General features: G+C 42.1%; 2 protein-coding genes across 6 annotated transcripts; one reads left to right on the top strand and one right to left on the bottom strand.

Annotated features, from left to right (window-relative positions):
* The first annotated feature begins 404 nt into the window (after positions 1-404).
* Positions 405-17017, top strand: LOC124180615 (myosin heavy chain 95F). 4 transcript variants are annotated; one of them, XM_046568408.1, is made up of 21 exons: positions 443-517; positions 1379-1563; positions 9319-9509; positions 9814-9887; positions 9975-10104; positions 10167-10331; positions 10425-10837; positions 11200-11459; positions 11531-11688; positions 11779-11943; positions 12019-12242; positions 12717-12908; positions 12988-13212; positions 13291-13498; positions 13577-13818; positions 13895-14206; positions 14290-14429; positions 14611-14658; positions 15210-15330; positions 15413-15746; positions 16378-17017. In XM_046568408.1, the coding sequence occupies exons 3-21, from the start codon at positions 9329-9331 to the stop codon at positions 16527-16529; spliced, it is 3744 nt and encodes a 1247-aa protein (XP_046424364.1). In that variant the 5' UTR covers positions 443-517; positions 1379-1563; positions 9319-9328; the 3' UTR covers positions 16530-17017. The 4 variants fall into 4 exon arrangements, with proteins under 4 accessions (XP_046423526.1, XP_046424364.1, XP_046422666.1 ...); XM_046567570.1 differs by lacking the exon at positions 1379-1563 and having other exon boundaries at positions 405-517; XM_046566710.1 differs by lacking the exons at positions 443-517; positions 1379-1563 and adding an exon at positions 7776-7927.
* A 293-nt stretch (positions 17018-17310) lies between these two features.
* Positions 17311-26391, bottom strand: LOC124183141 (fatty-acid amide hydrolase 2-like). Of its 2 annotated transcripts, none has more exons than XM_046571685.1 (10): positions 26093-26391; positions 21287-21458; positions 20957-21176; positions 20626-20843; positions 20440-20551; positions 20052-20353; positions 19665-19766; positions 19428-19595; positions 19118-19300; positions 17311-18662 (listed from the first exon to the last, which is right to left on the bottom strand). In XM_046571685.1, the coding sequence occupies exons 2-10, from the start codon at positions 21455-21457 to the stop codon at positions 18561-18563; spliced, it is 1578 nt and encodes a 525-aa protein (XP_046427641.1). In that variant the 5' UTR covers position 21458; positions 26093-26391; the 3' UTR covers positions 17311-18560. The 2 variants fall into 2 exon arrangements, with proteins under 2 accessions (XP_046427641.1, XP_046428512.1); XM_046572556.1 differs by lacking the exon at positions 26093-26391 and adding an exon at positions 22005-22211.
* Between the last annotated feature and the right edge of the window lie 255 nt (positions 26392-26646).

Here is a 26646-nt window from a genome sequence, read left to right as displayed (position 1 = left end):
TGCATTCGTTAGAAAATGCGTGAAATTTTCAGTTATCCACCACGATAATTCTCGAACCGTGCAAAGAAACGCGAATTACAATATATTGATTCAAATTTACGGATGATATTCGTGATGTCGTTAGAGGAAAGAAACGGTTCTCAAATGTTTGAACGATTTTGAATAATTATCACAAGCTTTTCACACTGAAAATGAAAAATTGAAAGAGGTTTTTTCGGCGGGATAGAAAGATGCAGCGGGAGGAAGAGGAGGAGGAGGAGGGAGAACTCCGAGTATCATTCCTAAGGCAGCGCGTTGTGACACCTGTTCGAGATAGTTATCTAGATAAAACGGAGCGCGAGATCCGGGGAGATCTAAGGTAACCGGCCGCGTGGCAAAGCCGACAATTTCCGAGAGTAGCCGAGGAAAGGAAACCCGTGTGAAGCGGTGCTCGGCAGTTGTGTGACACACCTCGGTACGTGCGGTTCGTTGTGATAAGGTGATACGGTGATACCGGGTTGTGTGTACAATCTACACGGTGAGTAAGAAAAAAATAAACGAAATATATCCACTGTCTGATTGCGAATGTCGATGTGTGCCTGTGTGTGAGATCGCTGATCGAATGCCGATATCTCAATTCGGTTGTTGCGCAATCTCGATTAAAAAAAAGCGCGTTTCCCGAAATGCCAAACGTCACGTTTAACCGTGGAATTGCTTTTTATCCGACCAATTGACACTGCTGGTTAATATTGAAATATTAACTGGAATATTGATGGTAAAATTTTGAAATTCTGTGAAACGCTCATATTTATTCGATGTATTATAATAACGAAAATTAATCGGTAATATCACTGAGATTTCGATGCTCGGTTGTAGTTTCATGATTGTTTGATCATTTTTTATACACCGATATTCGTGTTAGTGATAAAGAGTTTTTGTCGCAGTTTTTATAGGAAATCGCTACGAATAGGACTGTGTTATTCGTGAAAGTAAGATGACGTACTTTTGATTAGAGCACTGCCGCTTCTACCTGTACACTCTCAGGTACACGCAAAGAAAGTAAATATTGACATGGCGGCCTAATGCTGTCTTATTGCTAATCCCCTTTACAACAGTTTGCTACGATTCGCGTACGTTTCGAGTCGTTCGAAGCATGAATTGCGGGAGTGCAAACTGTGAGGTGAGGTACCTGCGACATTTCGTCATAGCCACTTATTTGATTGTTTAACCAAAATAGGATTCTCGTTCCGTGCCGACGTTTCGAACAAAGACATTCTAGCGGGAATGAAAAATATTTTGAGTCGTACGAATATTTAACAATCGTTCGGCAATTCGACAATTCTTATATATCTGCGCGACTCGTGAGATTCTAAACTGTGATACCGATTATTTTACTCAGTCAGCGCGATAATTATTGCTGCGGAGCCTGTTCCGTAGGGATGGACGCCGGTCTGGAGTGAAATATAAAAAGTGTAGGAATAATAATTGAAAGAAAAACGAAAAGCACTGTGGAACTGATCGTCGACGGGGACTCCTTCCGCCAAGGACACGCCATCCTGGTCATAAACGAGGTGTACTTAGGACGTGAGTATATGGTTGATCTCCACTAGCAGCTGTAAGCTCTTTTCAATCGGAAATTGAAAGTGAAATTGAAATTAGAAACTACGGGGATGATTTGCCGTAGGTACCTGAAAGTCGGAAAATTAAAAAATCGTGCTGGTTTTTCCATTAATAAAAAAAACACAAAACTACTCTGCCTTGGCAGTGAATTTATTGATTTTCTCGAAAATATTGTAGGAAGTACGGTGATTATATAATAGCTCCTCATTGTTCGCAATTGAAAGGGGCGGAAGTAGACGTTAGCATATCGATTCAAACCGTAGATCTTCAGTGACCGGAACTCGTCCCCATGTGTGGTGAAAATATTCGTTGATTGTAGGATCACATTTTTACACAGGCTGCGTTTACTTTTATTGCATAGTACAAAAAACGAGAATTTATTTGTTTTATGGAGAAATTTTGAGCGAAAATTTAGATCACTTTGCACCAGTTACTGCAGTATGCATTGAAAATGATAATGTTGCGAGAGTATCTCGTGCATTTAAAATCGTAGTCTCGTTTCACGTCATTCGACTAAAAAAAAAAATGGAATTTTCCTTTCTACCGGCAAGCCGAAATACAATCCTGCGGCTCATTTTTCGTACAATGCATCACGCAAACCGTGACAGGTCCTCCATACCGAGAAGCTAATGTTTCATTATTAAGCTGTATGGATGTACCGGATGTTTACTTGAGGTAGTAAAAATACGAAATTCCTCAAAGTGCACAATTACTGTTTGAATCGTAGTTTTGCCTGTAAGCGTGTAGTTTGACCCGTTATTTGGCCTTTCATATTTCTCCCGACTCGCTTGCGGATCACGAAATACGGTAGCTAAAGGGAAACTCACTGAGCGTAACAGAGAGTGAAAACAAGAACCGACTACGGCTAATTACCCGAGAATTAAAAAGCAATTACGCAAGTAGCGTATGGAGAACTTTATTAAAGACGTCAAAGGTACGCATTGCGCTAGAAAATTATGAAAAGCAAATTTTTCCTCCAATTATTTATAGCACCTGAAGACAAAACAAACTTCGAACGATCGTTGAGCTCACTATTGCCGACTAACAATAAACTAAGCGTTGCCTGAGTTACAGATCCGATTCATTTCCTCGTGCGTTTCGTCTTTTTTTTTTTTTATCACCGATCGTACATCATCATGCATGGCTTATAAAAGGCGCAAAGCATGTAGTTCGTCACTGTGCAAACGCGTTGACTCAACACCGTTTGCCCGATGCTACAGGCATGCTAAAAAATTTCTTGTGATAACGGTGAACTGACAGTGAAAAATTTATCAAACAAATTCGGGCAATTCGTGGCGGAAAAGCGACATTTTCCGTTCTCAATATCTGATCGGCGATATTTTTCCTCCCCGGTATTAACAGCGAGCGATTTAACGACACCCGAAACTGCAGGAAAGCACCAGATCAGGTAGAAAGTCATGTGGTCATAGCGAGGACGCACCGTTCTTCTGCACAACCCATTGCTAACGATACCGTTCAACGACCATCTCTACACGATTAGGTATAGCTGGATAAACACGCGTTACCCATATACTTCTGTCTTTCCGTCTTTCTCTTTGTACCTGTCTTGCACAAGCGCCATATGCTAGCGTGCGGACAGACATTGCGCTGCAGGGCATATAGGAAGCCAATTTGCGCGAAACAGAAGAACACACGATTATGCAGTCCCAAGAGAGTGCGAAGTGAAAGAGAATTTTCACTCCGAAACTGTCGTTCTGAAATCCATTTCTTTATATACATTTTTCAAATTATTTTCTACCCCGCGAAAGTTGAATTGGAAATTTTTTCCTACGGACATATATATGAATCTTGTGATCTATGAGCTTTGTTTTATCGTAACTTTGGGTTTGATTCGATCGATGCACGGTATCTGGCGTTGGTTACAATGCCCGCAACTCCAGCCACGTTTCCTTTGTTATCTCACAGAGAAAGTGAAAGGGATGGATGGACACGGTTGCATGGAACACGAACGACGCTACCTGAATGTATAAACTAGTCGGTCCACCGGATACTAAAAGTAGTTTTGCCCCGCTGGAGCTGGTTCTGTTGTACAATTTTCTTTGTCTTTTTTACACCGGAGCTAGTACGGTTGCTTAGGTGCAGCAGCGTTCGAGCCGATTCCATCTCTCGATGCTGATGAAAATTTCCTTCGATCATGCGATCCGGATATCAAGTATTAAAAAATTATCTCCTCGTCGTTGAAGAGATTTTCGCGTCAAGTTTTAACGCGACTTGACGTTGAATATCATCTTGCAAGTATTGCAAGTATAAGACTGGCGAACCTTTCTTCACCTCACCTATTAATTGTCTGTTTACACGGTAAAAACAGCGTAATTAGCACGAGCTTGTTACTCATTCACTCGTGTGAAACTCTCTCGTATATATATAATACCAGAGAAACAGTTTCTCTGTTTCCAAACAATGGAACCGTACCTCGTTCAGGCTTTTTAAAAAAATTTCGCAATCACATCAGAGCCGCGCTTGAAAACGACTTGGTTATTTCCTGGCGCAGACGCGCTCATCGAATTCGCAGTGCGTGCAATTAAACCATTCTTACCGAGTCGTGTGATACTCGTTGTCATTCCCTCGACGTTACGTAGGTGCAACTATGCATGAGCCCATGAAAAAATTACACCAAGTTAAGGTCGATTACGCCGAGGCCAATTTCATTCCATCCCCACACACGACGATCACTCCGCTTGTGGTGGATGGTCAGCGTCAATTTTCAAGTTCAATCGCTCCTCGCACGAAGACCCTTCCTATTAAATTTGTGTAGATCAAAACGCGGCAAACTTACGTCAGTGTTTGGCTCCCTCGCACCTTCCTACGCCCCTATCTAAAGTAGAACCTGCCCACTTATTCAACCGGTTTTCGACTCTCCGAGTCCTGAGAACAGCTGACGGGTCCTGCAACCTATATTATCACAGGACATTGTACCACTGTCTTTGGAATTGCTTGGGCGATCGGTTATCGATATTTTCAATTGGGGATTAAGACTACATTAGCAACTGTGTTAGAAAGGTCTGAACCTCATTAGTTATTTAATGACTGGATTTAGGCATAGAACGAAATTGTCGAAGAGAAGCGAACGACCAAAGTTCTACACGAATTAATTTTTCCCGGAATCCGCTCCAGCTTCGACAATTTTCAACGGATTTCGACGAAACTTTTAAGACAACGTTCGATTCGATCTATGCTTTGCAACTAATGTTTTTACCGCGACTGCTTCCAGCCGTGTAAAAAAAAAAACGAGTGCCACGTAATTGCACTTGAAAAGACTCGGTAAAATACATTAAAACTATAATCCTGAATTATTGCACTCGTTACAACAGTCCTTAAAACTCCGCCGTGTCCCAAACTGCATAGCGTGAAGTGGAAACCAGGTCCAGAATTCGATCTTTACTCCTACACACGTGAGCGTCTATTTCACGTATTTCCCCGAGGTCACGATCAGCGGCAATTCCGTCTCTTCTCACTTTCTAACACGTTTAACATACGATGTAATCGCAGCGTGTCATGAGTCATCGGAGTGATAATAAAATCCGTTCACGTGTATATACAAGACGTAGACGAGTGAATGGTCGAGAAACAGACCGCTCCACGATCAGCTGTTCGATTCGTAGCGCGCGTGGGTTTAACTGTAAAAAAAAGTGCGGGCACTCCGTGACCGAGCGGACAATCGCGACAGGATATTTTTTATTATATATAACTGTAGAAATGACGAGGGCAGACATTACTGTCGCAATAAACCGAGGATGATTACGAGATAAGTTCTCCTCCTCCTTCTCTACTCCGCGGGTCGACGAAGTGCTCGAGGTGTGACCATAAACCGCGTCCACCAAACTCAGCACTCTTGCCGTCGTTGCACACGGCGTGGTTTCCTCCTCCGGTACCTTCTTTTCGGTCCCACGTTTTTTCGCCATGGTCAACGAACCCTTTCCGACTACCAGACGCGGCGATCTCGATCCGTCGAATCCGTTGCCCTCGCGGACTCGTGATTCTTGACCTTTTCACGTTCACGTTCACGTTCACGGAAGTTCTTTTTCGAATGTAATTCACGCCACTCGCACTGCCCGGGTCAACTCAACGTCGAAAGCACCTCCGGCTGGCTGTTGACACCACGAAAAACGCACTCGCGGTCAGCCATCCGTGTCTCCCAAGTTCCTGTGGCCCCCTGTCTGACCATTCGCTTTTAACCCATTGTACTATTCACTACCGCAGGACAATACGTACGTAGGCATTATCCGCATTTCCTGCCACAGGAAATCGACGTTCCGGTAGGAAATATCCGCCCGTCACTCGGATATTGAACAGCCCACGCCTTTCGCCGGCGTATCGATCTTCGGATCTAAGGGAGCTTTCGTGAATAGAACTCAACCTTTCCGAAGAACCGAGTCTTGCGAGTCCCTCTTGGCTTATCGATGATTACGACTTGTACAGAAATTACCAAATGAAACTATCGACACTTCTTGACTGTAACGTGATAGTATATGTATATATATGTATACGCCGTATTGCGAAGCTCGAGTTCTTGAGGCGATTTCAGCCGGCCTGAGCGGCGTACATGTGCATTCTAGATGCTCCGTTATAATCATAATTGAGCTAATCTCCCTAACGGCCGGTCGCAAGCAGCAACGTAGTGGATATTTACTGTTGGACTCTTTTCGAACCGGTTTTATACCCGCCTTGGTCGCATCTATCGGTCTCCGTCGAAACGTTTCGTTTTGACAGACAGTAACCCGTTTGAAACTGCAGACGAGAATAACGCTCCCTGTTTCTGGTATTCGAAGGAATATTCCAGACAAGCAGTCATTCGGAGCTTCTTATCAAAACATTATCCGACGCCAAGATACCGCATCGTTCGCCGTTTACATCATCGACCACCAGATACGTATATTTCTGGCATTTTGAATATCCGCATGACTGAAATACGTATAGAAAATCCGTTTTTTACTGAAGATTTTTCGTGTTTATACGGGTACGTGGAAACCCTCGATATCTGAACTGTTAAATCACATATTACCAAGTTCCATTTCTGCAGTTTAGCAGTTTCACTTTTTTTTTATCAAATTGCCATTGGTGCGGTACGTTACGTAACGTCAACAAATGTCAGCGCGATATTTTCTGACCTAAATTCGATAATGTCAAGCGTTCTATTCGTAACTTTGTATTGAAGATGTTGAGAAATTTATAATTCGTTGAAGATTCACTTTGTCCGTGAATTCTAGTGATTCGATAATTTGCGAGTACCTGGTTAAAAAACATTTGTTGCAAATACTATCTGACCTGCAGGTAAAACTGAAAAATTTTTCCTTTTAAGAAAAGAAGACAGATTCGTACATAAAATTAATATCGCGCCGAATACTCAAACGTTATCGCCGACTGACTTTACGAATTTATTGGCAAAGCGAAATATCCATGTTCCGCAGCAGTCAACGACCGCTAATACGAGTCTAGGCAATAATTTGACGCAATAGCTTGGCAAGCATTCGATGAAACGGTGAAATAACTCCAGCGAATAATGTCAGCCGTGGTTTATTTGCCTAGGTCTTTAAATCGAGTTACTCGAATATGAATTGATCAGGGAAAAGTTAAGATATTCCGTCATTAAAATCTATCGCAGTAATCTCACTGCAGGACACTTCGTTTGCTGTTTATTGGGACTGAAATATCAGCGTGAGATTCGTTTATAAATGAAAATCTGTTTTTAAGTAATCATATATTATACCTATTGAAGGTCGGTGTTATCGAAATTACTGTCGAATCACATTGAGTACTTGTCAAAAATGAAAGATAATATTGAAACAGCGTCGTCGAAACCTCTGCGGTTTCTAATCTCATCGTGCCTTCTATATTACTTCATCCCTATTATAAATAAAACAGCGCGATATCACAGCCAGTGAAGATCAAGCCTCAAAATACCCGCGGAGTTGTTTTTTGACCTGAAAAATTTGCCATTTCGTGTTTTTCTCACTTTAGCGATTCGTCATTATCGATGAATTGGACAATGAGACTCGCGATCGTTTTCTTTGTTTCGAAAAATTGAACGATCATTCTGCAAGCATTACGGGCTCTTTGGGACCGCCGACCGGTTGCTGAGCAGCCACTTTGATAATGCGATAATAAGATAAGCGGCTCGCGTTATCCGAATATCGCTTCAATTGTTCTCACTCTGCGGTAGCAAGGCGACGCCCGTCGACTAGTTTGAAGTGCTTTTCAGTTTGCTGCAGGTCGTGATTGTGTCAAATACTCGAGTGTTCCAAGTTTCCTGTTTCGGAGCTAAAACGCGGAGGTTGAAAAAAATGCCTCCGAAAAATTCGGCCGTCAAGTAAGCTAACAATTTTTTTCCCCCGTAATAACACTATCCCTAATTTGACTGTAAATTACCACTTTCTCGAAGTCTCGATTTTGCAGACTGTAATTAACACCTGGGAATAATTCCTCGTCTTACTGTTTCTAACGGCTTAACCGTTAAGTAAGAAAAGTCCAAGTAGTACGCTTAATGGTGACAGCGAATTGAATATTGATAAAAAAAAAAGTTTAGAACAAAGTTTACGCCAATCAGAAAAGACCAGCTACTGTAACGATGATAAATTAGGAAAGCGTAAAGAGCGAGGATTGGCATTAAGAAACAAAGTGAAAACACGGTGTAATATTATGTTGACAAACCGATGGGTCACGCGACCGTAAAATACAATTATCCGATCCGTTCGCCGGCAACGAGTGAAAGTAATTACGCACAATTATCAAAAGAATTGCGAGGAATAAAAATAAAAAACAAGGCAAAATTTTAAATATTAAAATCAGGGTCTGACGGTCCTCTGAAGTGTGCCGTTATATCGACGTTGAAGCAGCACTAGTGCTAAACTTTTACTCGGTCGATAGTACTTATAGCGCTCCGTCTTCATGCACGTATGCTTGTTTGCGAGTGTAAGCTGAAAAGAAGGACAGCAACCCAGATATATAAGGAAATTACTTTATCGTGTGTCGGAGCATATTTGTCATAGGTTTTCCGCCACGTTCTAACGTTGGGATATTTTGCGAAAAGAATCTTGTGACTTGCATTATAATCGATGTATCGATTGCTGCCACTTAACGGTATTAAGCATTCTTTGATACACTGATAATTGTGATACCGTCGATAATTAATTGCTGGTTGTGAGTTCGATAGCGACATTAGTGAGAGAGTTATCCTGAAGAGGTTGGTAAGCAAACAAGGAGAAAACGGGATCGAGAAACGGCGAGATAAGGGTGCTTTTAGAATCAGGTTTCAAGGCCTATAAGCTCAATACCCAGTAAAGTAAGCATCTTGATTAGGCTTCGATCTCATCGCGTTATATTGCGATAGATATAATATATCGAAGTAAAGTTATTTTCGAACTCGGCCTGAAGCAGAGAAGCTCGCTGATTAGGAGAGACGAAGGTATAAAACCGCGTCGTCGAAGGCACATAGGTACATACACAATGAAATCCAGGTCAATCCCGATAATGGAATACCCAGATCTAACGGATGGCCATTGAATTTCACCCGCTATATTTAGACGGAGATTATAACACAACACTCGCGCACGTAAATGTCGAGAATCACATGACTCGCTTTTATACCGCCTTTCTTATCATTCATCAGCGATGACAGATATCCTCGTGTCCTTGCCACGCGAGGAATCTGTTCTAGAAAAGCGTAGAAGGTCTCTTGTAAAAGGATTCGTCTATCTTTAGCTCGGGAGGGATGGAGAACCAGCAGGTATGGGTCAGGGACCCACAGGAGGGTTTCATCATCGGCAAATTTGTCGACATGGTCGATGGTGACGCTCTGATAAAGCCTCTGGACGCCAAGCTTCCCCAACGGACATGTCCTTTGGACGAGGTTTACCCGGCTGGCGAGTACACAGCGGACGTGGAGGACAACTGTAAGTGTCAATTCAAGTGCTCCTTAAATAGAGATATTAGCCCCGCGCGTACAACTAACGCTTAATACGATGCGGCTGAAACTGGTAACGTTGCTTTGACGATGCACGTTTAGGAAAATCGTTACTTCGCAGCCTTGGGATTGTCTGAAATTCAGTTATTAAATCATGAGAAAGAAAACATGTTCATATTTTGAAAAGCCAACTCTATGAAAGTCGTTCCAAAATTGTACAACGATTGATACCATCATGTTTCGTCACGTTAACGTTACTGACTTCGACGTGGTTTAATATGACCGTTGTTTAGGTGCTCTGATGTATCTGAACGAGGCAACACTGTTGAACAATATCCGCACGAGATACTTCAAGGACAAGATATACGTGAGTTTTAAATATTGTTTAACAATCAGTTTTCTGTAATAGTTCGGTACAGTTTTTTGAAACCGTCGAATATTCACTCTGTTTCAGTCCTACGTCGCCAATATTCTCATCGCCGTTAATCCCTACTACGAAATGAAAGATCTCTACTCCACAAAGACATTGAGATCTTACCAGGGAAAATCCCTGGGTGAAACTCCACCCCACGTTTTTGCAATCGGTAAGATTTATCGTCGACTATTTTCCCGAAGAGTTTTCACAGGTACCTTGCTCTGTTTGCAGCTGACAAAGCCTTTCGGGACATGAAAGTCCTGAAACAATCACAGAGCATCATAGTGTCCGGTGAATCTGGAGCGGGAAAAACTGAATCCACCAAATACTTGCTCCGCTATTTGTGTGACCTTTGGGGTTCCACCGCGGGACCTATTGAACAGAAAATTCTTGACGGTGAGTGGCGAGCTACGTACCGTGAAAACAGTCATTTCTACCCTTATTCGATCAGAGTTACAACCCAATCCTGTTCATCCTCTTCATGAACAGCAAACCCGGTGTTGGAGGCGTTTGGAAACGCGAAGACTAAGCGGAACAACAATAGTTCTCGTTTCGGTAAATTCATGGAGGTTCACTTCGACGCCAAGTGTCAGGTCGTGGGTGGTTACATATCTCACTATCTACTAGAGAAGTCACGAGTCTGTCTGCAGAGTTCGGACGAGAGAAACTACCACGTCTTTTACATGATGTGCGCCGGAGCGCCGGCTGACCTCAGAGCGAAACTCGGCATCACTAAGCCTGACGATTTTCAATATCTGAAGAATGGTTGCGGCCAGTACTTCTGCAGCTCCGCTTCGGAGAAGAAATTGAACAACGCTCAGAAGAGCAAGGACCAGATCAGTAAGGGCAGTCTCAGGGATCCGATACTCGACGACGTTGAGGGATTCACCGCAATGGACCAGGTATACATTTTTTCTTAGATTTTATCAACAGCGCCATCGATCTCTCATTTGGCAAGAGCTTGCAAGAGCTTGCAAGTCTCCTAGCACCGATTTACTGGTTCCCTTTTCACCGGCACTTTGAGAATCATACATCACCACTAACATGTTCTTGTTGTTTTAAAACGCTGGATATGGATTTTGTCTCGTCAAATAGGAGAGAGCAACGGTAACGAACGACTTCCGTCACTCCGTAGGTCTTAGACGACTAGCGAGTTTAGTGGATGGAATTTTTTTCTAGAAAAAGTAGGAATCCTGGAGGCGCTCGACATTTCCAATCGGTGCTGAGTCTTTTACTCTGTCTTTTATTGTTTCCCTGAAACCAGGCTTTGACGCGATTGGGTTTGACGGACGCTGAACGGATGGAAATCTACACGATGGTGGCGGCCGTTCTTCACCTCGGCAATATCACATTCGAGGACAATCCGGAGGATACGAAAGGCGGTTCGAGGATTACAGCAGACTCTGAAAAGTCCGTAGTAACCACAGCCACTCTACTCGGCGTCGACGCTGACGAATTGAGGCAGGCTCTGGTCTCAAAAGTGATGCAAACCAGCCGCGGCGGCATCAAGGGAACGGTTATCATGTGAGCATTGATGATTCTGCTTCTTTAATGTGTCTGGGTGGTTTATCAATAACCTTGCGGACATTTCCAAGGGTGCCACTGAAGGTCTACGAGGCATGCAGCGGGCGCGACGCGCTTGCTAAAGCGATTTACAGCAAACTATTCGACCACATTGTCTCGCGCATAAACAAGAGCATTCCATTCAAAGCTTCCAGCTACTACATTGGTGTACTCGACATTGCCGGGTTTGGTGAGTTCTCTTATCCGACGCTTCGTAGCCCTACGATGCAGCAATGGGTCGTTTTCATTGTTGAGAACAATGTGGTTTGCAAATTTTCAGAGTACTTCCGAGTCAACAGCTTCGAACAATTTTGCATAAATTACTGCAATGAGAAGCTTCAGCAATTTTTTAACGAAAAAATTCTCAAGTACGAACAGGATCTCTATGCCAGAGAGGCGCTCAACGTACCAAAGATTTCCTACGTAGACAATCAGGATTGCATAGGTGAGCTCACTGTCAGGAACTGACATGAGTTAGCCACCATCTGTTTTGCGATTATGCTCATCTTGCACATTTCAGATCTTATCGAATCGAAGAACGGTGGAATATTCAGTCTACTCGACGAGGAATCGAAGCTTCCGAAGCACAGCTTCGCCCACTTCACGAGTGAAGTTCACAGGTCTTGGAGTGGTCACTTCAGGATCACGTTGCCTCGTACTTCGCGACTCAAGGCTCACAGGGAACTCAGAGACGATGAAGGATTCGTGATCAGACATTACGCCGGTGGCGTGTGTTATCAAACGGTAACGTAGCGGGGTATTTTATTTTTCCGAGGACCTAGATTCAGCGTTAAAATAAGCGACTCACAAGTGGAATCGAGACCAAGCAATTCTTCAACGTGGGCAAATCTCACGCGGCACGTAATCGCGTTTCGTCGCCCACGTGAATATCACATATGTACATCTCCCACGTTCTCGCAACCACGATTGGCAACTTTCATGTAATATTTATCTCGCGAGATCAGTTGTTGTTCTTACAGTAATCGCCGATGAAGTCATCTGACTATAAAACAGTTGTTGCTGTAGATGAAACGGTCGATTTTATCAAGGCTTCCGGAACTGATTTCATCTTTATTTGACAACCTCCTTTCAAGTAGCTATCTTGATCATTATGCATTGAACAATTTTTCATTTCCGTTAATTTTAGTTTATTTGTTGAGGTTTATCAATTCAACCCAGCTCACTAAATTTTAAATTGTTTTTAAATTTCGATTTCAGAATCAATTTATCGAGAAGAATAACGACGCTCTTCACGCCTCTTTGGAGGGTCTGATCCAGGAGAGCAGCAACACGTTCCTGAGGACGAATTTTGCGAACAACACTTGCCCGAAGGGTAAATTAACCTTCATCAGTGTCGGTAGTAAGTTTAAGACTCAGCTAGGCGAACTGATGGACAAGCTCAAGAACAACGTGAGTATTGCACCTCGCTGGAAACGTGCACAAAATTCATTTCAATACGTTAACAATGTCCTTGCGACTCGATTATCAGGGCACGAATTTCGTTCGTTGCGTTAAACCAAATAACGAGATGGTCGACCACCGATTCGATGGCAACAGTATTCTCGGCCAGTTACGATGTTCCGGAATGACATCGGTCCTTGAGCTCATGGAGCATGGCTACCCAAGCAGAGTACCTTTCCAGGAACTCTACAGTATGTACAAGACGTATCTGCCTCCGGAATTGGTCAAGCTGGATCCGAGATTCTTCTGCGAGGTTGGTTGAAACCCCACGACGTTTGTTTGTCGTCATTTCAAGTTCTCCAGTGAGAAATTAAACGACGTCTCTCTCCAGGCGTTGCTGTACAGCCTGAAGCTGAACCAGAAGGACTTCAAGTTCGGGATAACGAGAGTGTTCTTCAAACCGGGAAAATTCGCGGAGTTTGACAGGGTGATGAAGTCCGATCCCGAGAACCTGAAGAAGCTCGTCGCGAACGTCAAGAAGTGGCTCGTCAAGTCAAGGTGGATAAAGGTCCAGTTCTGCGCCCTATCCGTCATCAAGTGTGAGTATCCCTCATGAGCATTGAACTAACGAGAATCGTGCCCGGCCAGATTTTACCTTTTATTATTGGTATTCGCAGTAAAAAATAAGATTCTTTACCGACAACAACACCTGATTATGATTCAAAAAACGGTCCGTATGTACCTCGCTAAAAAGCAACACCAGCCTAGAATCGAGGGAATAATTAAGATACGGAACATAACCAAGCAGCTGGCTGACATGGAGCAGACGGCGAATCAGCTCAAGTCGTCAAAGGACAGCAGCTTGAAGGATATTAAGAAATTGAACGCTGAGCTGGAAGCTGCCAGAGTGAAGATCAAGGTAAGATTCAGAGCTTCGGTTCGTTGACGGAAGTAACATGTCGACTTAAAAAATGGTTTGCCTCCCACCCCGATAGAGCGATACAAAAATCAAGAAACAGGAGATCGACAAACTGGTCGCAAACCTCGTCAGTCTCATGGACAAGCAAATGAAGGGACTCCAGGAGACTGTGAAGAAGCAGAAGATCGCTGAGGAACAGGAGAAGCTTAGGAAAATTCAGGAGGCTATGGAGTTGGAGAAGCGAAGAAAGGAGGAAGCGGAGAGGAAGCAGCGTGAGGAGGACGAAAACAGGCGAAAGAAAGCGGAGATGGAAGCTCGAAGGAAGGCCGAGGAGGAGGACAGGAAGAGGCAGGAAGCGGAGAACGAAAAGGCTGCTGCAGCCATTCAGGTACATTCTCAATTTACAATAATTTAATTTAAAAAAATCGAACCTCAACGCAGACCCAAATTTTCTTTCGCTCTCTGCCGCAGGCCCAAATCGACAAAGAAATGATGGAGGAAAGTCGATACCGCGAACAACTTGAACAGGAGAGAAGAGACCATGAATTGGCGGTCAGATTGGCCCAGGAGTCCAACGGCCAAGTCGAAGACTCTCCGCCGCCGATCCGAAGGTAAGCCATGATCGAACGTTCGCCAATGTCTCGGTGCATTTTCGATACGAGAATAGAAAATGAGGTCTACTTGTAACGAGACTCCATATAATTGTGTGGCGGAGATCGAAAGAAATGATTTTTAATGCTGATCGTTAATGGTTGTTCCGGTTTTTAACGATGTTTTATTGAAATCATTTAGCGGGTCAGATGTACGAGGACCTCCGATCAACAACAACAAACTTATAAGGTATATTTAGTAGCGTTTTCAGCGATTTTATAGCATGGACTTCTAACACAACACTAACAGCTGATTGCATCCGATTTGACTTTTCCTCTTGTAGTTTTTGTGTAACTCTGTTATAGATTTTCTCGGTTTCACGCTATCACGTAACTTCTATCGCTCGTCTCCTTTTTTTTTTTTTTAGTCAAATTCAGAACTTCATCTCTCGCATATTTCCTTTGTTGAGAAATTATACGCTATTATTATGAATGCAGATACTTATTTCCTTTAACATCGTTGATGGAGTGATGAAAATGGCCTTACTTCGAATTATCATCTACGATTGATAGTATCATGAACGAGTTCTGCTTGCTAATGATTAGAACACGTTTTTAACTGTGTGCGTTGTGATTTACTTTATACTTACAACATAATCTAACTAATTTTCATTTTCCGTCTCTTTTTCTAAAGGTACAAAACAGTTTTCAGAAATCTAACAATTTGTACTTTATACCGCAGTGCATTTCGTAAGAAAATTTCGTTGCTAGTTATTACCAAAAAATTCACAACATCCGCAGATCGGAAAACGTGCGAAATCACCAGGCAGCAATGAGCAACAAGAAGTACGATCTCTCCAAGTGGAAGTACTCCGAGTTACGTGACACGATCAACACCTCGTGCGACATAGAACTCCTCGAGGTTAGTATCAGCAACATCGTCCTGCGATCCACGTGGGAAAAAGATCTCGAATGAAAATATTTCCCATCCCATAAAATCGCAGGCATGCCGTCACGAGTTTCACCGCAGATTGAAGGTATACCACGCCTGGAAGGCGAGAAATCGCAGACGCACGACTATGGACGAGAACGAAAGAGCGCCCAAGGCAATAATGGACGCTGCGGCGAGGGCTCCGAGGACCCCGATGAAGCAAGCGATCACCGAATCTTCCCAGAGATTTTTCCGCATCCCGTTTGTCAGGCCGCAGGCTGCTGGACAGCCGGAAAATCCATACAGTGCCGGAAAACGCGGATGGTGGTACGCCCATTTCGATGGACAGTACGTAGCTAGGCAGATGGAACTTCACCCCGACAAGCCGCCGATTCTCCTCGTTGCTGGTATGTTGAAATTTTTATTTTATGGGTAGTTGAGGCGATAATTTGACCGGAAAAGAGTAAGAAATTCATCGTTTGATCCGCTCCTCGAAGATGTATCAACGAACATTACTGAGAACCGGTTATCAACAGCGTGTGTGATGAATGATAATCGTTGCAAACTCAGATTAACTGTGAAGCACAATTAACACTGGGATCAAAATTACTATGATAATATGACGACTGTGCACAAGTCACGGAATTATTGACCATGAAAATTGCGTAACATCTCCCGGATGAAAATATGATGTACCGTGAATTAATTAAACTGCTGATTTGTATCAGATACTTGCCTACAAATCATTGAATGACTTGACTCACGATCAGAGGCATCTTTGGTGAAGGAATGTTTTCTCAATTCTCTGATAAAATCTAAACTATTTTATTTCGAGTAGCTAATTCTCCTTGAAATCTTGAAACATCCGCGATCATTTGTTGGAGGAGTTTCGATTTTGATTTAGAAACTCAAGGGTAGTAGCTAACGTAAATAAAACGAAATTGGCAAACTTTTAGGTAAATTTTTCGGGATGGATTCTTTTCGTTTTTTTATTCTTGAGCGACAGATCGCGTAATGAATGGGCTTGAAATTTCACAGGTGTCGACGATATGCAGATGTGCGAATTAAGTCTCGATGAAACGGGTTTGACGCGAAAACGTGGTGCTGAAATACTCGAACACGAGTTCAACAAGGAGTGGGAAAGAAACGGTGGAAAACCGTACACGATTCCGAGTGAGCGTACCAAGTGAAATGCGTTTAACGGATGAAAACTTATTGCGGAAAAGGAAAGAAGTAGGCAAAGAAATAATGAAAAGAATTATCAAAAAATCTGACCGTTGCATAATTAATTCATGGACTGTTTTTTCAAGTGAAAGAAATGAGGGTAAAGATTAGCGATTATCACAAATTACTAGACTTATCGTATCCGTATTTCAGTACAATAACTATCAACAATATGAATATTGGTAAAAGAGACAGATGAACTTGACAGTGGAGGTCACAGTAATATTTTGACGGTCGATTAACGAATCCGATTGCGATATTACGGGGTTGATAAATTTCGACGGGATAAAAGCTCGCAATTCTTTTCACTACAAATGTACGTAAGAATGATTTCTATGCTTTCGGATTTTCACTTTTATTTTATTCTCTTCGTTTATCGTAAATATTGCCAGCTTAGGTGTGGTTTGAAATTACGTCGAATGGTAAAAATATTAAAGATCGTTTACGCAAAATACAAACATGTTTGCCATAATATCATGCTAATTTAATAGCAAGCAAGATGCGAAATGGTACAGTATTAATTCCGTAGACTCAACTCTGCTCTTTCGATGATGTTCATTACCGACGACGATAATATCAAGGGCAATAAAAGCAATCATGATGATAGCAGTAATTTAAGTGATAATGAATTATATATATATACATGAATCGTTCAAGACGTGCCTTGCCATTGGCGTATATTAAAACTGATTGAGAAAACGCCGATGAAAATAATCAGTATTTACTTGCATACATACCATATTAGACCGGTCCGCCTTCCTCATTAAACTGTTTATGATGAACAACAAATCCCCTGCAAATTTCAGCTTGATCGGAGAAGATTTAGAGAAAAACGAAAAATCGATAGCGGGACCTCTAAATCTTCTCCGATCAAGCTGAAATTTGCAGGGGATTTGTTGTTCATCATAAACAAGTTTAATGAGGAACGCGGACCGAGAAAAAAAATGGTTTTTTTTTGAACCGGTCTAATACCATGTATTATAATAAATATATACATATAAATTGAGATACGTTCGGTTAACTTTAATTGCTTTTTTTTTCTTTTATTTCGTTCCTGTTTGTCGCAAATAAAATCAGTGAATGATCGTCCAAATGATGAGCGCCTCGAAGCTCTCGTTGATTCAACTATTATTTATAAAAATAATTTGGGTTATTGAAAAAACAACATTCTAAATATTAGGTATTTATAATTTACGCGTCATTCTAAGTCTTGTTTAAAAATTATTATTATTATTATTATTATTAATATTATTATTATCACTACTACTCGAGTTTGAGAGTAGTAATAATAGTATATATATAAATAATATATTATATATATTAAATAAATTTATCCCGGCAAAATAATATCGATTCCTATCTACCGACTTGTATAATACGACATGTCAAAGGTACGTATTTTCGATTTTTTATGATAAATTTTCATATTATAATTTATTTAACAATAATATTATCATTTATTCATCGTAGTGCAAAGACTTAATATATCACTATAATTTTATTTAATCTCTAATCACTGTGCAAAATAAGGCCAATTAAAGTTTTTCATCGTTCGTTTGAATGAGAAACGTCTTAAAAAACATACCCTGTCATCGTAATATAAAGCTACTGTGTGTAAATTTCACCTTCTCAGATTCAGGCTAAACATTTTCAAATATTCACAAGTCCTGTGCTCGCGGATATTTCTCAAAATGTAAAACATGCTTACTAAGAATAATTGTCAGCACGGTGAAGTTTGAAATTGCGATTCCAAAGTGAGGATTGTAGAAATTCAACGCGATTATGCAATCGGAGTAATCCGCATGTTCTCGATCGTGAAGTGTAATGAAATATCGTCAAGCACGGTAGAAATGACACTTTTCATGTAAATTACGCTCGTATCTCGCTAGAAAATTCCGCCGAAGCGGGACGCGGAAGTGAACACGGTCCGATAATTACACACCGCGTACGTCGCGTGTCAACGTATGTTCGTCGTGTTCCGTTAATTGTAAGTACCACTAGGCTGTGACTACAGACGGTGGTATCCATCCGCCGAAGCCTTTCTCCAGTTCCTTTGCTACAGCTAGGCATAATCTGTCCTGCATTGGGGCTGCTATCACCTGTAAAGACGATCGAAAAACCCATTAGACTAACAAATGTTAGAAGGTACGAAATAATGATCCAAGAGCCACCTTCATCAACACCCAGTGTTTTTATATTTTTGTTTTAAATAAAAATTTCCACGCCCAACAGTAGTCTTGAAAATATATTTTTACTTCGGAGTACTATTTATACCGTTTTGTTTTCACAAAGATATTCATAAGCAGTGAACCGGCTCAGATTTGATTACTCTGTAGAATAACGTATCGGTTCGACGACCCTCAACTTTACGTTTTTGAAGTCGAAAACGTGGGGAATTTATTCCTGCATGATGTCAGAATGACAGGAGCAACCTTTTTTTTTTTTGGCGGGTTTGAAAAGAGCCTCATGCTCAAAGATGACATCATACACTCCGTGGATCTGATGTAATAATGATTAATTAACGAGGCTCACGTGTTTAAGTGGAAATTCTTACCTGTAGCCCGACCGGCAGACCTTCGCTGTCTAATCCCATCGGTACGTGTGTCGACGGAAGTCCAAGGACGTTGCAAATAATGCAGTACAGCGTGCCCGCGAGCTGCAGACTAAGCTGACCGTGAAATGGTGCGGAGGTCACGAAGGTTGGGAAGAGGAAGACTCCGTCGTCACCGAGAAGATCCTTGGAGAGCAGAGGCAGGTGAACGCAATTTATTATTATTTGTTTTTCTTTTTTGTTCTAGCATTCATTTACACGGAAGAACAGACAGTAAATGGTCAGAACACGATGAATTGACGAAAATCGTTACCATGAATGTCCGCTGAAGTTTTTGCGCTTCCATCCTGAATGACGGCTGCCTTGAACGCGGGACCAGCACCCTCACGTCTTTCATGAACTTGAAAAATATCGCCGATTTCGTGTGTCTCGATAGTCCGAAGATCGCTTTTCCAGCTTCTGACAGGGTGTTGCTCTCGTGCTGTTGGAGAACATGTGAAAAAACGGTTAGTGGCGTCGGAGTTAAAACCTCGAGAAGCGCCATTCTCACCTTCGGATCGTCCGGATTCAACAGGATCTGCGGCATTTTGTGCATACCGAAGAACAACACCAGGCCAAGTTCAAGAGAGTCCTTCAGCTGCCCAATGTTCACCTTAAACAACGATTGGTAAACAAACGGTTAAGACCGTCCGAATCAAATGAGAAATTTCTCAAGGCCGGACTCTGAATTAAGTCAGGAAATTAACATGGTACGTAATATTCCACTTGATCGCCTTGAACCTGGACTCGAGAATTATATTTTTTGCTGGTAGTGAACGGTCCGATATGCGTCGTACCGTAGAACCTTTGCCACTAACTTGGCCAAGTTTTTTTTCCAGACAGTGAACAGTGTTGTTTACTCTCAGACTGTATTCAGCTGAATGCCGAATCAACGGACCTTTTCGACATCCGCACCCGCGACTCGGAGGTACTCAGCAGCCTGTTTGATGGTCCGTTTGACGTCCTCGTGGACGGGGACCAGGCCGAACGAGGCTTCGACCTCCTCCATGTACCGAACCTTAACGGACTTTACGTCGACCGGAGAATCGAGGCGAAGGGCTGCCGTGCAATTCCTGTCAGCCATCACTCTGACAGCCAATGCCAAGTCCTCGGCGTACCTTGTCATTGGTCCGATGACCAAATAGCGGCAGAATTCGGCGTCGTCGACGTAAGGAAAGTGGCCCTCGATCGAAATGGCTCCTGGAAAAGAAGAGCGGCACAGTCGCGAGTACCAATCAGTAACATTGACTTAACACCGACGAATGAATAGTTCACAGGTATTTTACCAGGCGTTGGTTTGTGCCCGAAGACTCCGTTCAGGTGAGCCGGTAGTCGAATCGACCCAGCGATGTCTGATCCGATCCCAATTACGGAGGCTGCGGAGGTTAGAAGCGCGGCCTGAAAGAAGGACTGGTTGCTGAGTGGCCTTGATCTTCAAAAAAGGTGATTCTTCTTGGTTGCAATGGACTCACCTCGCCGCCCGATGATCCGCCGGCTGTGCGCCGAGTGTCGTAGGGATTGTTCGTGGTGCCAAAAACGTTGTTCTGGGTCTCAAATCCTAGGCACAATTCCGGTGTGTTTGTCACGCAGAGAGGAATAGCACCGGCGATTTTCAACCTCACGACAGGCTCACTGTCGTAGTTTGCTTTGACGCCGGATCTGGCAAGGCTGAATCCGGTATGACTGAGACCTGATAAAGAGGTTCTATTTCGTCTTATCGGACCCTTAACCATGTTGCGAAATTATTATCGGGCGTAGAATCGACCCAAGTCTGCCTTTGCATGCAAATCGTAAGACTTATACCTTTCACCGCGCAGCTTTCTTTCACCGTCACCGGAACGCCGTAGAGAGGCTGCTCGGCCTCCAATTGCTTGGCGGTCACCTCTCCGGTAGCCAATTTTTCGTCGCATAATTTTGCCTCGCGTATAGCCGACTCGAAACGATCCTCGACCACCGCGTTGAGCAAGGGATTCACCTCCCTGATCCGCGCTATGTACGCCGATATCACAGCCTCGCTTGAGAGCTGAAATTTATTCGGTCCTACTTCGTTTTACCAATATTTGACGGGCTTCGAGTATTTGGTCTACGCTTGGTCGTCTCCGCGGATTTAGAAATATTTGATTTTCGACTTACCTCCCGTTGTCTTATTTTCTCGGCTATTGCCACAGCGCTTAGTTTTAGGATCGGATCTTTTGCCGCCGATATTTTCGACCCTGGATGACGATTCGCGTACCAAAAGAATGGACGCAAGATGTGGTAGAGTATATTCGACAGAAAGGTAAATAATCGAATGATCAACTCCATCCTGCAAAACGTTGATGAATCGGTAATTCGTGTTTGCCAATGAACGGTATAAATCAAAGGTCACGGGGCGGTGCATAAATTAATCGGTATTACAATCTATTCAGCTTGCTCGTTCTTGTCTCGATACTTAATTGTTTTCATTCAGTCTCTGCGGCACTTTGCAAACTGAACCGACACTTCCGGCAGATTTTTTGCCCGTCCTGTACGTCATAAATGGTAAAGATAGTAAGCTATTAACCATATTTTGTTTGATTCATAGTTATTACAGTTTCTTTGCACATGTAATATTGTTTAGATAAGTCAATCTGAACTTTGACCTATTCCGATCGAATTTCAAATGAATGTTATTCAACCACTCGAAGTTCACTTTATGACCAAGCAATTTTGAAGGTCAAGTAGCCGGTTTTTATGAAACACATGTTAATTACGACCGTCGCATTTACAGTGAATAATAAATTTTTTAATACTGGATGAGTTGAATAAATTAAAACTACATTTGTAACGACGTTCATCTAAGCTCGAAGATCTTCAAACCTGTTTCACTTACTTAACTTCTGACCATGCAAATGCTGTGTATGTTTTTGTTTTCGTTTTTCAATCAAAACTTATACAACCTACGAACATATATTGAACAACTTCGGTACAAGAACTAATTATTTACAAAGTGTCGTGACGATTTTTATACTAACATACTCAATAATTTCTTCAGCTTGACATAATTTTTGAAAGCGCATCAGCGACACTATTTTTAATAACGCGATGCATTGCGTGCAAATGGATAACTGATGTCAGCACTTACTCAACTCACAGTCGCGAATAAGTGTCGTGCGCAAGCCGAGAAAGGAAATAAAAAAATACGCTGCACATTACAAACGAGCGGGGGGGAGGAAAAGAATAAATTGGTTCAACTCAGCAGATTGAAAATAAATTCTTTCTCATTGCCGTAGATCATAAGGGCCCTTGTACGCGTATGTAGTTCAAGTTTATAACCGAAAACAAGTTGCGCTGCCCTGAAAACGTTAGGCAATAGTTAAATTCGTCTTGAGTGGGAGGTTGCTAAACAAACGCTTACTTGGCATTACCGAGAGCGTTTGCCTCGTTAAAGACGTTACAATAGGAATTTCAAGCGGGGTTTTGATTCTTGGCTTTATCGCGAATTGATTTTATTTTCTTTTTTTTTTTTTGTTTCTTTTTTATTTATTTGTTTGATTTTTTTTTCTTTCCAACCGTTTCCAGCGACACCGAAGGCTCGAATTACCTTTTGCAATACGCCGTGACCAATTTTCTGTTACCAGGGCCTATCCGTATGCGTAGTCGCCCACAGCTCACCTCACAGTCAGACTCCTAAGAACGAGCTAACCTAGATACCTAGATTCAGATCTAGAGCTTCTTGATATCGCAGCTGCGTTGATCGCATTCTCTGAGGATTCTCCGAGCTCGGTTCGTGACTCAGAAATATGCTGTTTGTTAGTAATCAGCATTTCATCCAATTCGACCGTCTAGACTAGCCAATTAATTGTACAAAGAAACCGCCGGGATATTGTGAACACAGAAAATTAATTATAAGAAGTACGAATCTTCGATTTGATGAGACGATTCACTTTTCTTTGGATTCAAAACAACTTCGCAGTACTTGAAAATATTGTTCAACAATTTCTATCGGAAATCTTTAGCTCACATATTGTATTCCGATTTTAAAGCTCGAGGAGAAGCTTCGTAGAAGAATAATTTATACTCTTCCGCCTAGATTGCGTTGATTTTCAATAAAACCTTGCGTTCGCATCCGTCGGTTAATATGCTTCTTTCGCTTCAGATCTTTGTCGTTTCAACTGACATTTTACATGGCCAGCTGAATTAGATCGGACAATTTTCTGACTCTGTTGTATATACGCGAAATATGCTCTCATGAAAAGTAGCCGAACGATGTAAATGAGATGCGATCGTAGCCACGATAAATAAGCAGTACGTGTATGCCTTGAATTTTTGTCTATAATATTTTCATATCACGACGTGGGAAGTGCTCAATTTGATTCATTATCATCGATGTCCGAGTTCGTTACGAAGACCAGAGGTCTGTATAGAAAGATTTGAACGATTAATTATAAAACATTAGTTTTACGCGGATATGAGCGAGCATTCTGTGCGATAATAAATGACAAGTTATCAATAATTTTGTATAACACGAAAGTAATACTATCCGATAAATGCCTGTGGAAAATTACGCGTAGTTAGTTACTTCACGACCACTGACGTAACATGAGATTGCATTCTGTTGACAAATAGATCCGCACGCACAGCATTGCGAGGATCGCTTGAAATTGCCATAAATTATCATGGCTCGGTTATACTGAGAAAACTGTCCAGCGAATTTTTCATTTCAACAAACTTACGCACCTGCCCGAATGGTATTCTTGCAATGAATACACTCGTGTGACCGAAATGAGGAAATGTTATCGTACCAATTCGGCATCGTCACGAGAATCGCGAGTTGTTAAACATTTGAACGCCGATTCAAACGTGAGGTCAGATTTTTAACCTTGAACAATTGCTGACCATTGTTAAATATCGTCAAACGATTCGAGTACTGCTAGCGAATTCAAGCCTTCAACGTGAAATTGAGAAATCTAATATTTCTCCTGGGAACTTAGGTGTATTAGTATGTGTAACGTATTCTCTAACAACCTTTGTGCAATGTTGATTTTTTTTTCTTCGCCTTGCGGTGAGCTGCCCATTAAATCGTCCGACTAGCGCAAACACCGACAGTTTATGCAGCAGTAAAACCGAATGCATCTCGAGTCCACTGTACAAACTGCAACCCATATTAGGAATCCAATTTGCTAAAATTACTCGCGTTTGCAGTGCCTTGCGGAGAATGGAATGGAATGAAAGGGAATGAGTTTTACGGTGGTTTGCAAAGGCGGATTACGTATTCGTTGCGTGTCGCTGACACCTCGTACAGAAGCGGACATTTTTTTATTTTTTCTTTCCTCACGGTGATTCGACTGCCTTTGATAGCAACGTGTAAAGAAGTATCGACAACCGCTTCAACCTTTCAGCGACATTCGACTAGGTGGTCAACTTTTTTCCTGCATTCTTTAATAGCAAGTCAAACGATGATTCGGGTGCGCGATAAAATTCGTCTCGAACTACTTTTCAGTTGGCGATCACCAGAATTTACTCGTGTAATATGCATACTTGCTTACTTGCCAATTCGCCGATCCTCTTATTCAATTTGCATGTTACGTTATACTTAACTCTCGAGAACAAGTGTAGCAAATTCATTACGGGCCAAAAAACTGCACAACGCATGTAAATTGGAAGCATCGGTATCAGAGAACCTTCTCGACCCGATAATCATCTCGACTTTCGATTTTATTCCAAGTAAATGTGTAAAAAACTGTAAGTTCATCTGTGTAATGTTTAACATTATAGCGTTGGCCGTGTTATATGACACTGAAAGATTGTCGGGAACTCGGTCAAGATTCGACGACGTTCTTCACCGTCTCGCGGCGATAACACTACGTTACAGATATTAATTAACAGTTTTTACAGAGACTAGTGTGAGAAAGATCTCGCAAGTTGCCTTCAAAGATTTACTTGACATTGAGACTTGTTGTTTCATCGATGCTTGTTTTCCGTGTCCCACATCTCGACGCGGTTGGCCGCATGAATACGAGAAGCTCGGTATAATCGTTGCACAGTTATTTTCCGCATAATCGCGTACGAATAATATACCTGTATTGATACATATATATGCATGTGTAATTAAGAGATATTTGAAAAACAAAATTGTTTGGAAAATCAAAGCTTCTAAAATAGAAACAGCAGCCTCTAGGCCAATCTCGTGAACGGTGTGACGACGCTATAAGCAAGTTTTGTATCGTACGTATTATACCGTTGAAAAATGTCATGTGGATTTCGTGTAATTCGAAGCCTACGCGGGCTCGTACAAGTTTTACTTGAAATCGTGTAAATTTATACGAATTTTACTCCGACTAAAAAAACTCGCGTGACCTTTACACGGTTTGGTATAAATTTTGCACGAACGCGTACGGACTGAAAATTGAATGAAAAAAATTTATGGTTCTGCGCTAAGAACGTGCGAAATTTCACACGGAAGATACTCGAAATTTTTAATAACGTATGTGCATTTGTGCGATAATGATCAAATTTTGTCAAGTATCGTACAGCAACTTCCACTCGACAAAATTTAGCATTGCAAAATCAACATTTCTTACTACTCTACTCAGACGTTGCATATATGCACAAGGTTCTTTTCATTATATACTTAAAAGCAAACAAATCTCCGGCGTGCGCTTAAGTGCTTCGCAAGCAAAATCTCCACAGATCACTGTCCACGACGCCGAAGTACATGGTGATACAAGACTTGGAAATCCATGCGAGTATTGCGTTACGTTCGGTATTAAACCGCTCGAAAGAATATGCGACATTTGAACGGCGAATATTGATTTTAAGAAAAGTTGCAACCACGTGAAAACTTTCGGTTTCTATAATCTTCGTGAATGAGGATGTAATGCCGTGTTTATAAATGTAGTAAACTCATTTCGTTGCGCTTCGTTTAACAGACGTGGCTAAGCCGTGGAGAAAAAACTGGAAGTAGTGCGGTCGACTTACTTTGATACACTAGTCGTTGAGATATCGCAGGGGCCTCTAATTGTTGACGAAGTGCAATGCGATCGCAGATAAGAGTGACCGGCCAGGAAATTCCTCGCGACGTCGGTTTATTTTAGGTACTTTGGAGTAAGTAGTCGAGGACCTCGCAGTAGTTCGCTCTTGGAGGTAAGAACGTTAACTGAGGTTCGCGGATGGCCCGAAGACCCGGAGCACTCTCTGTTCACTGGACGAATGGCTTAGAACTCGATGTTTGGGCTTCGGAGGAAACCGCATGGTACGTCGCGCTGCCCAGTGACTGACTTAATGACCGATTAAATGGCATTGATATCAAGAGCGTTTTACTCGGCCAATACACACTCGTCGCGTTATCAGTCGTCGCGCAGCAGCTACGCGTTGCAATGCAAAAAAAAGAGATAGTTTGATTAATTCCCGGTTTGAATAAGTAATAAAATAAAAAACTAGCCTGACCGCAAACCCGATTTTTATAATTTTTTTTTTTCTAGTTTTATTTCATTATCTTGGACCTTGAAAGTGCCGAATTTTTTACAGTATAC

The sequence above is a fragment of the Neodiprion fabricii genome, chromosome 1, assembly GCF_021155785.1.
Source record: "Neodiprion fabricii isolate iyNeoFabr1 chromosome 1, iyNeoFabr1.1, whole genome shotgun sequence".
Lineage (NCBI taxonomy): Eukaryota > Metazoa > Arthropoda > Insecta > Hymenoptera > Diprionidae > Neodiprion > Neodiprion fabricii.
This window is presented reverse-complemented; position numbering and strand designations above follow the sequence as displayed.

Excerpts from the sequence above, each read along its gene's own strand:
- LOC124180615 (XM_046566710.1), top strand. The coding sequence starts at position 7,902 with ATGCCTCCGAAAAATTCGGCCGTCAA. Across the intron at positions 11,460-11,530 it reads ATCAAGGGAACGGTTATCAT|GGTGCCACTGAAGGTCTACG; the intron begins GTGAGCATTGAT and ends GACATTTCCAAG. Across the intron at positions 15,747-16,377 it reads GCCGATTCTCCTCGTTGCTG|GTGTCGACGATATGCAGATG; the intron begins GTATGTTGAAAT and ends GAAATTTCACAG.
- LOC124183141 (XM_046571685.1), bottom strand. The coding sequence starts at position 21,457 with ATGGAGTTGATCATTCGATTATTTACCTTTCTGTCGAATATACTCTAC. Across the intron at positions 20,552-20,625 it reads GCGGATCATCGGGCGGCGAG|GCCGCGCTTCTAACCTCCGC; the intron begins GTGAGTCCATTG and ends TCCTTCTTTCAG. Across the intron at positions 19,301-19,427 it reads AACTTCAGCGGACATTCATG|GATCTTCTCGGTGACGACGG; the intron begins GTAACGATTTTC and ends CTGCTCTCCAAG.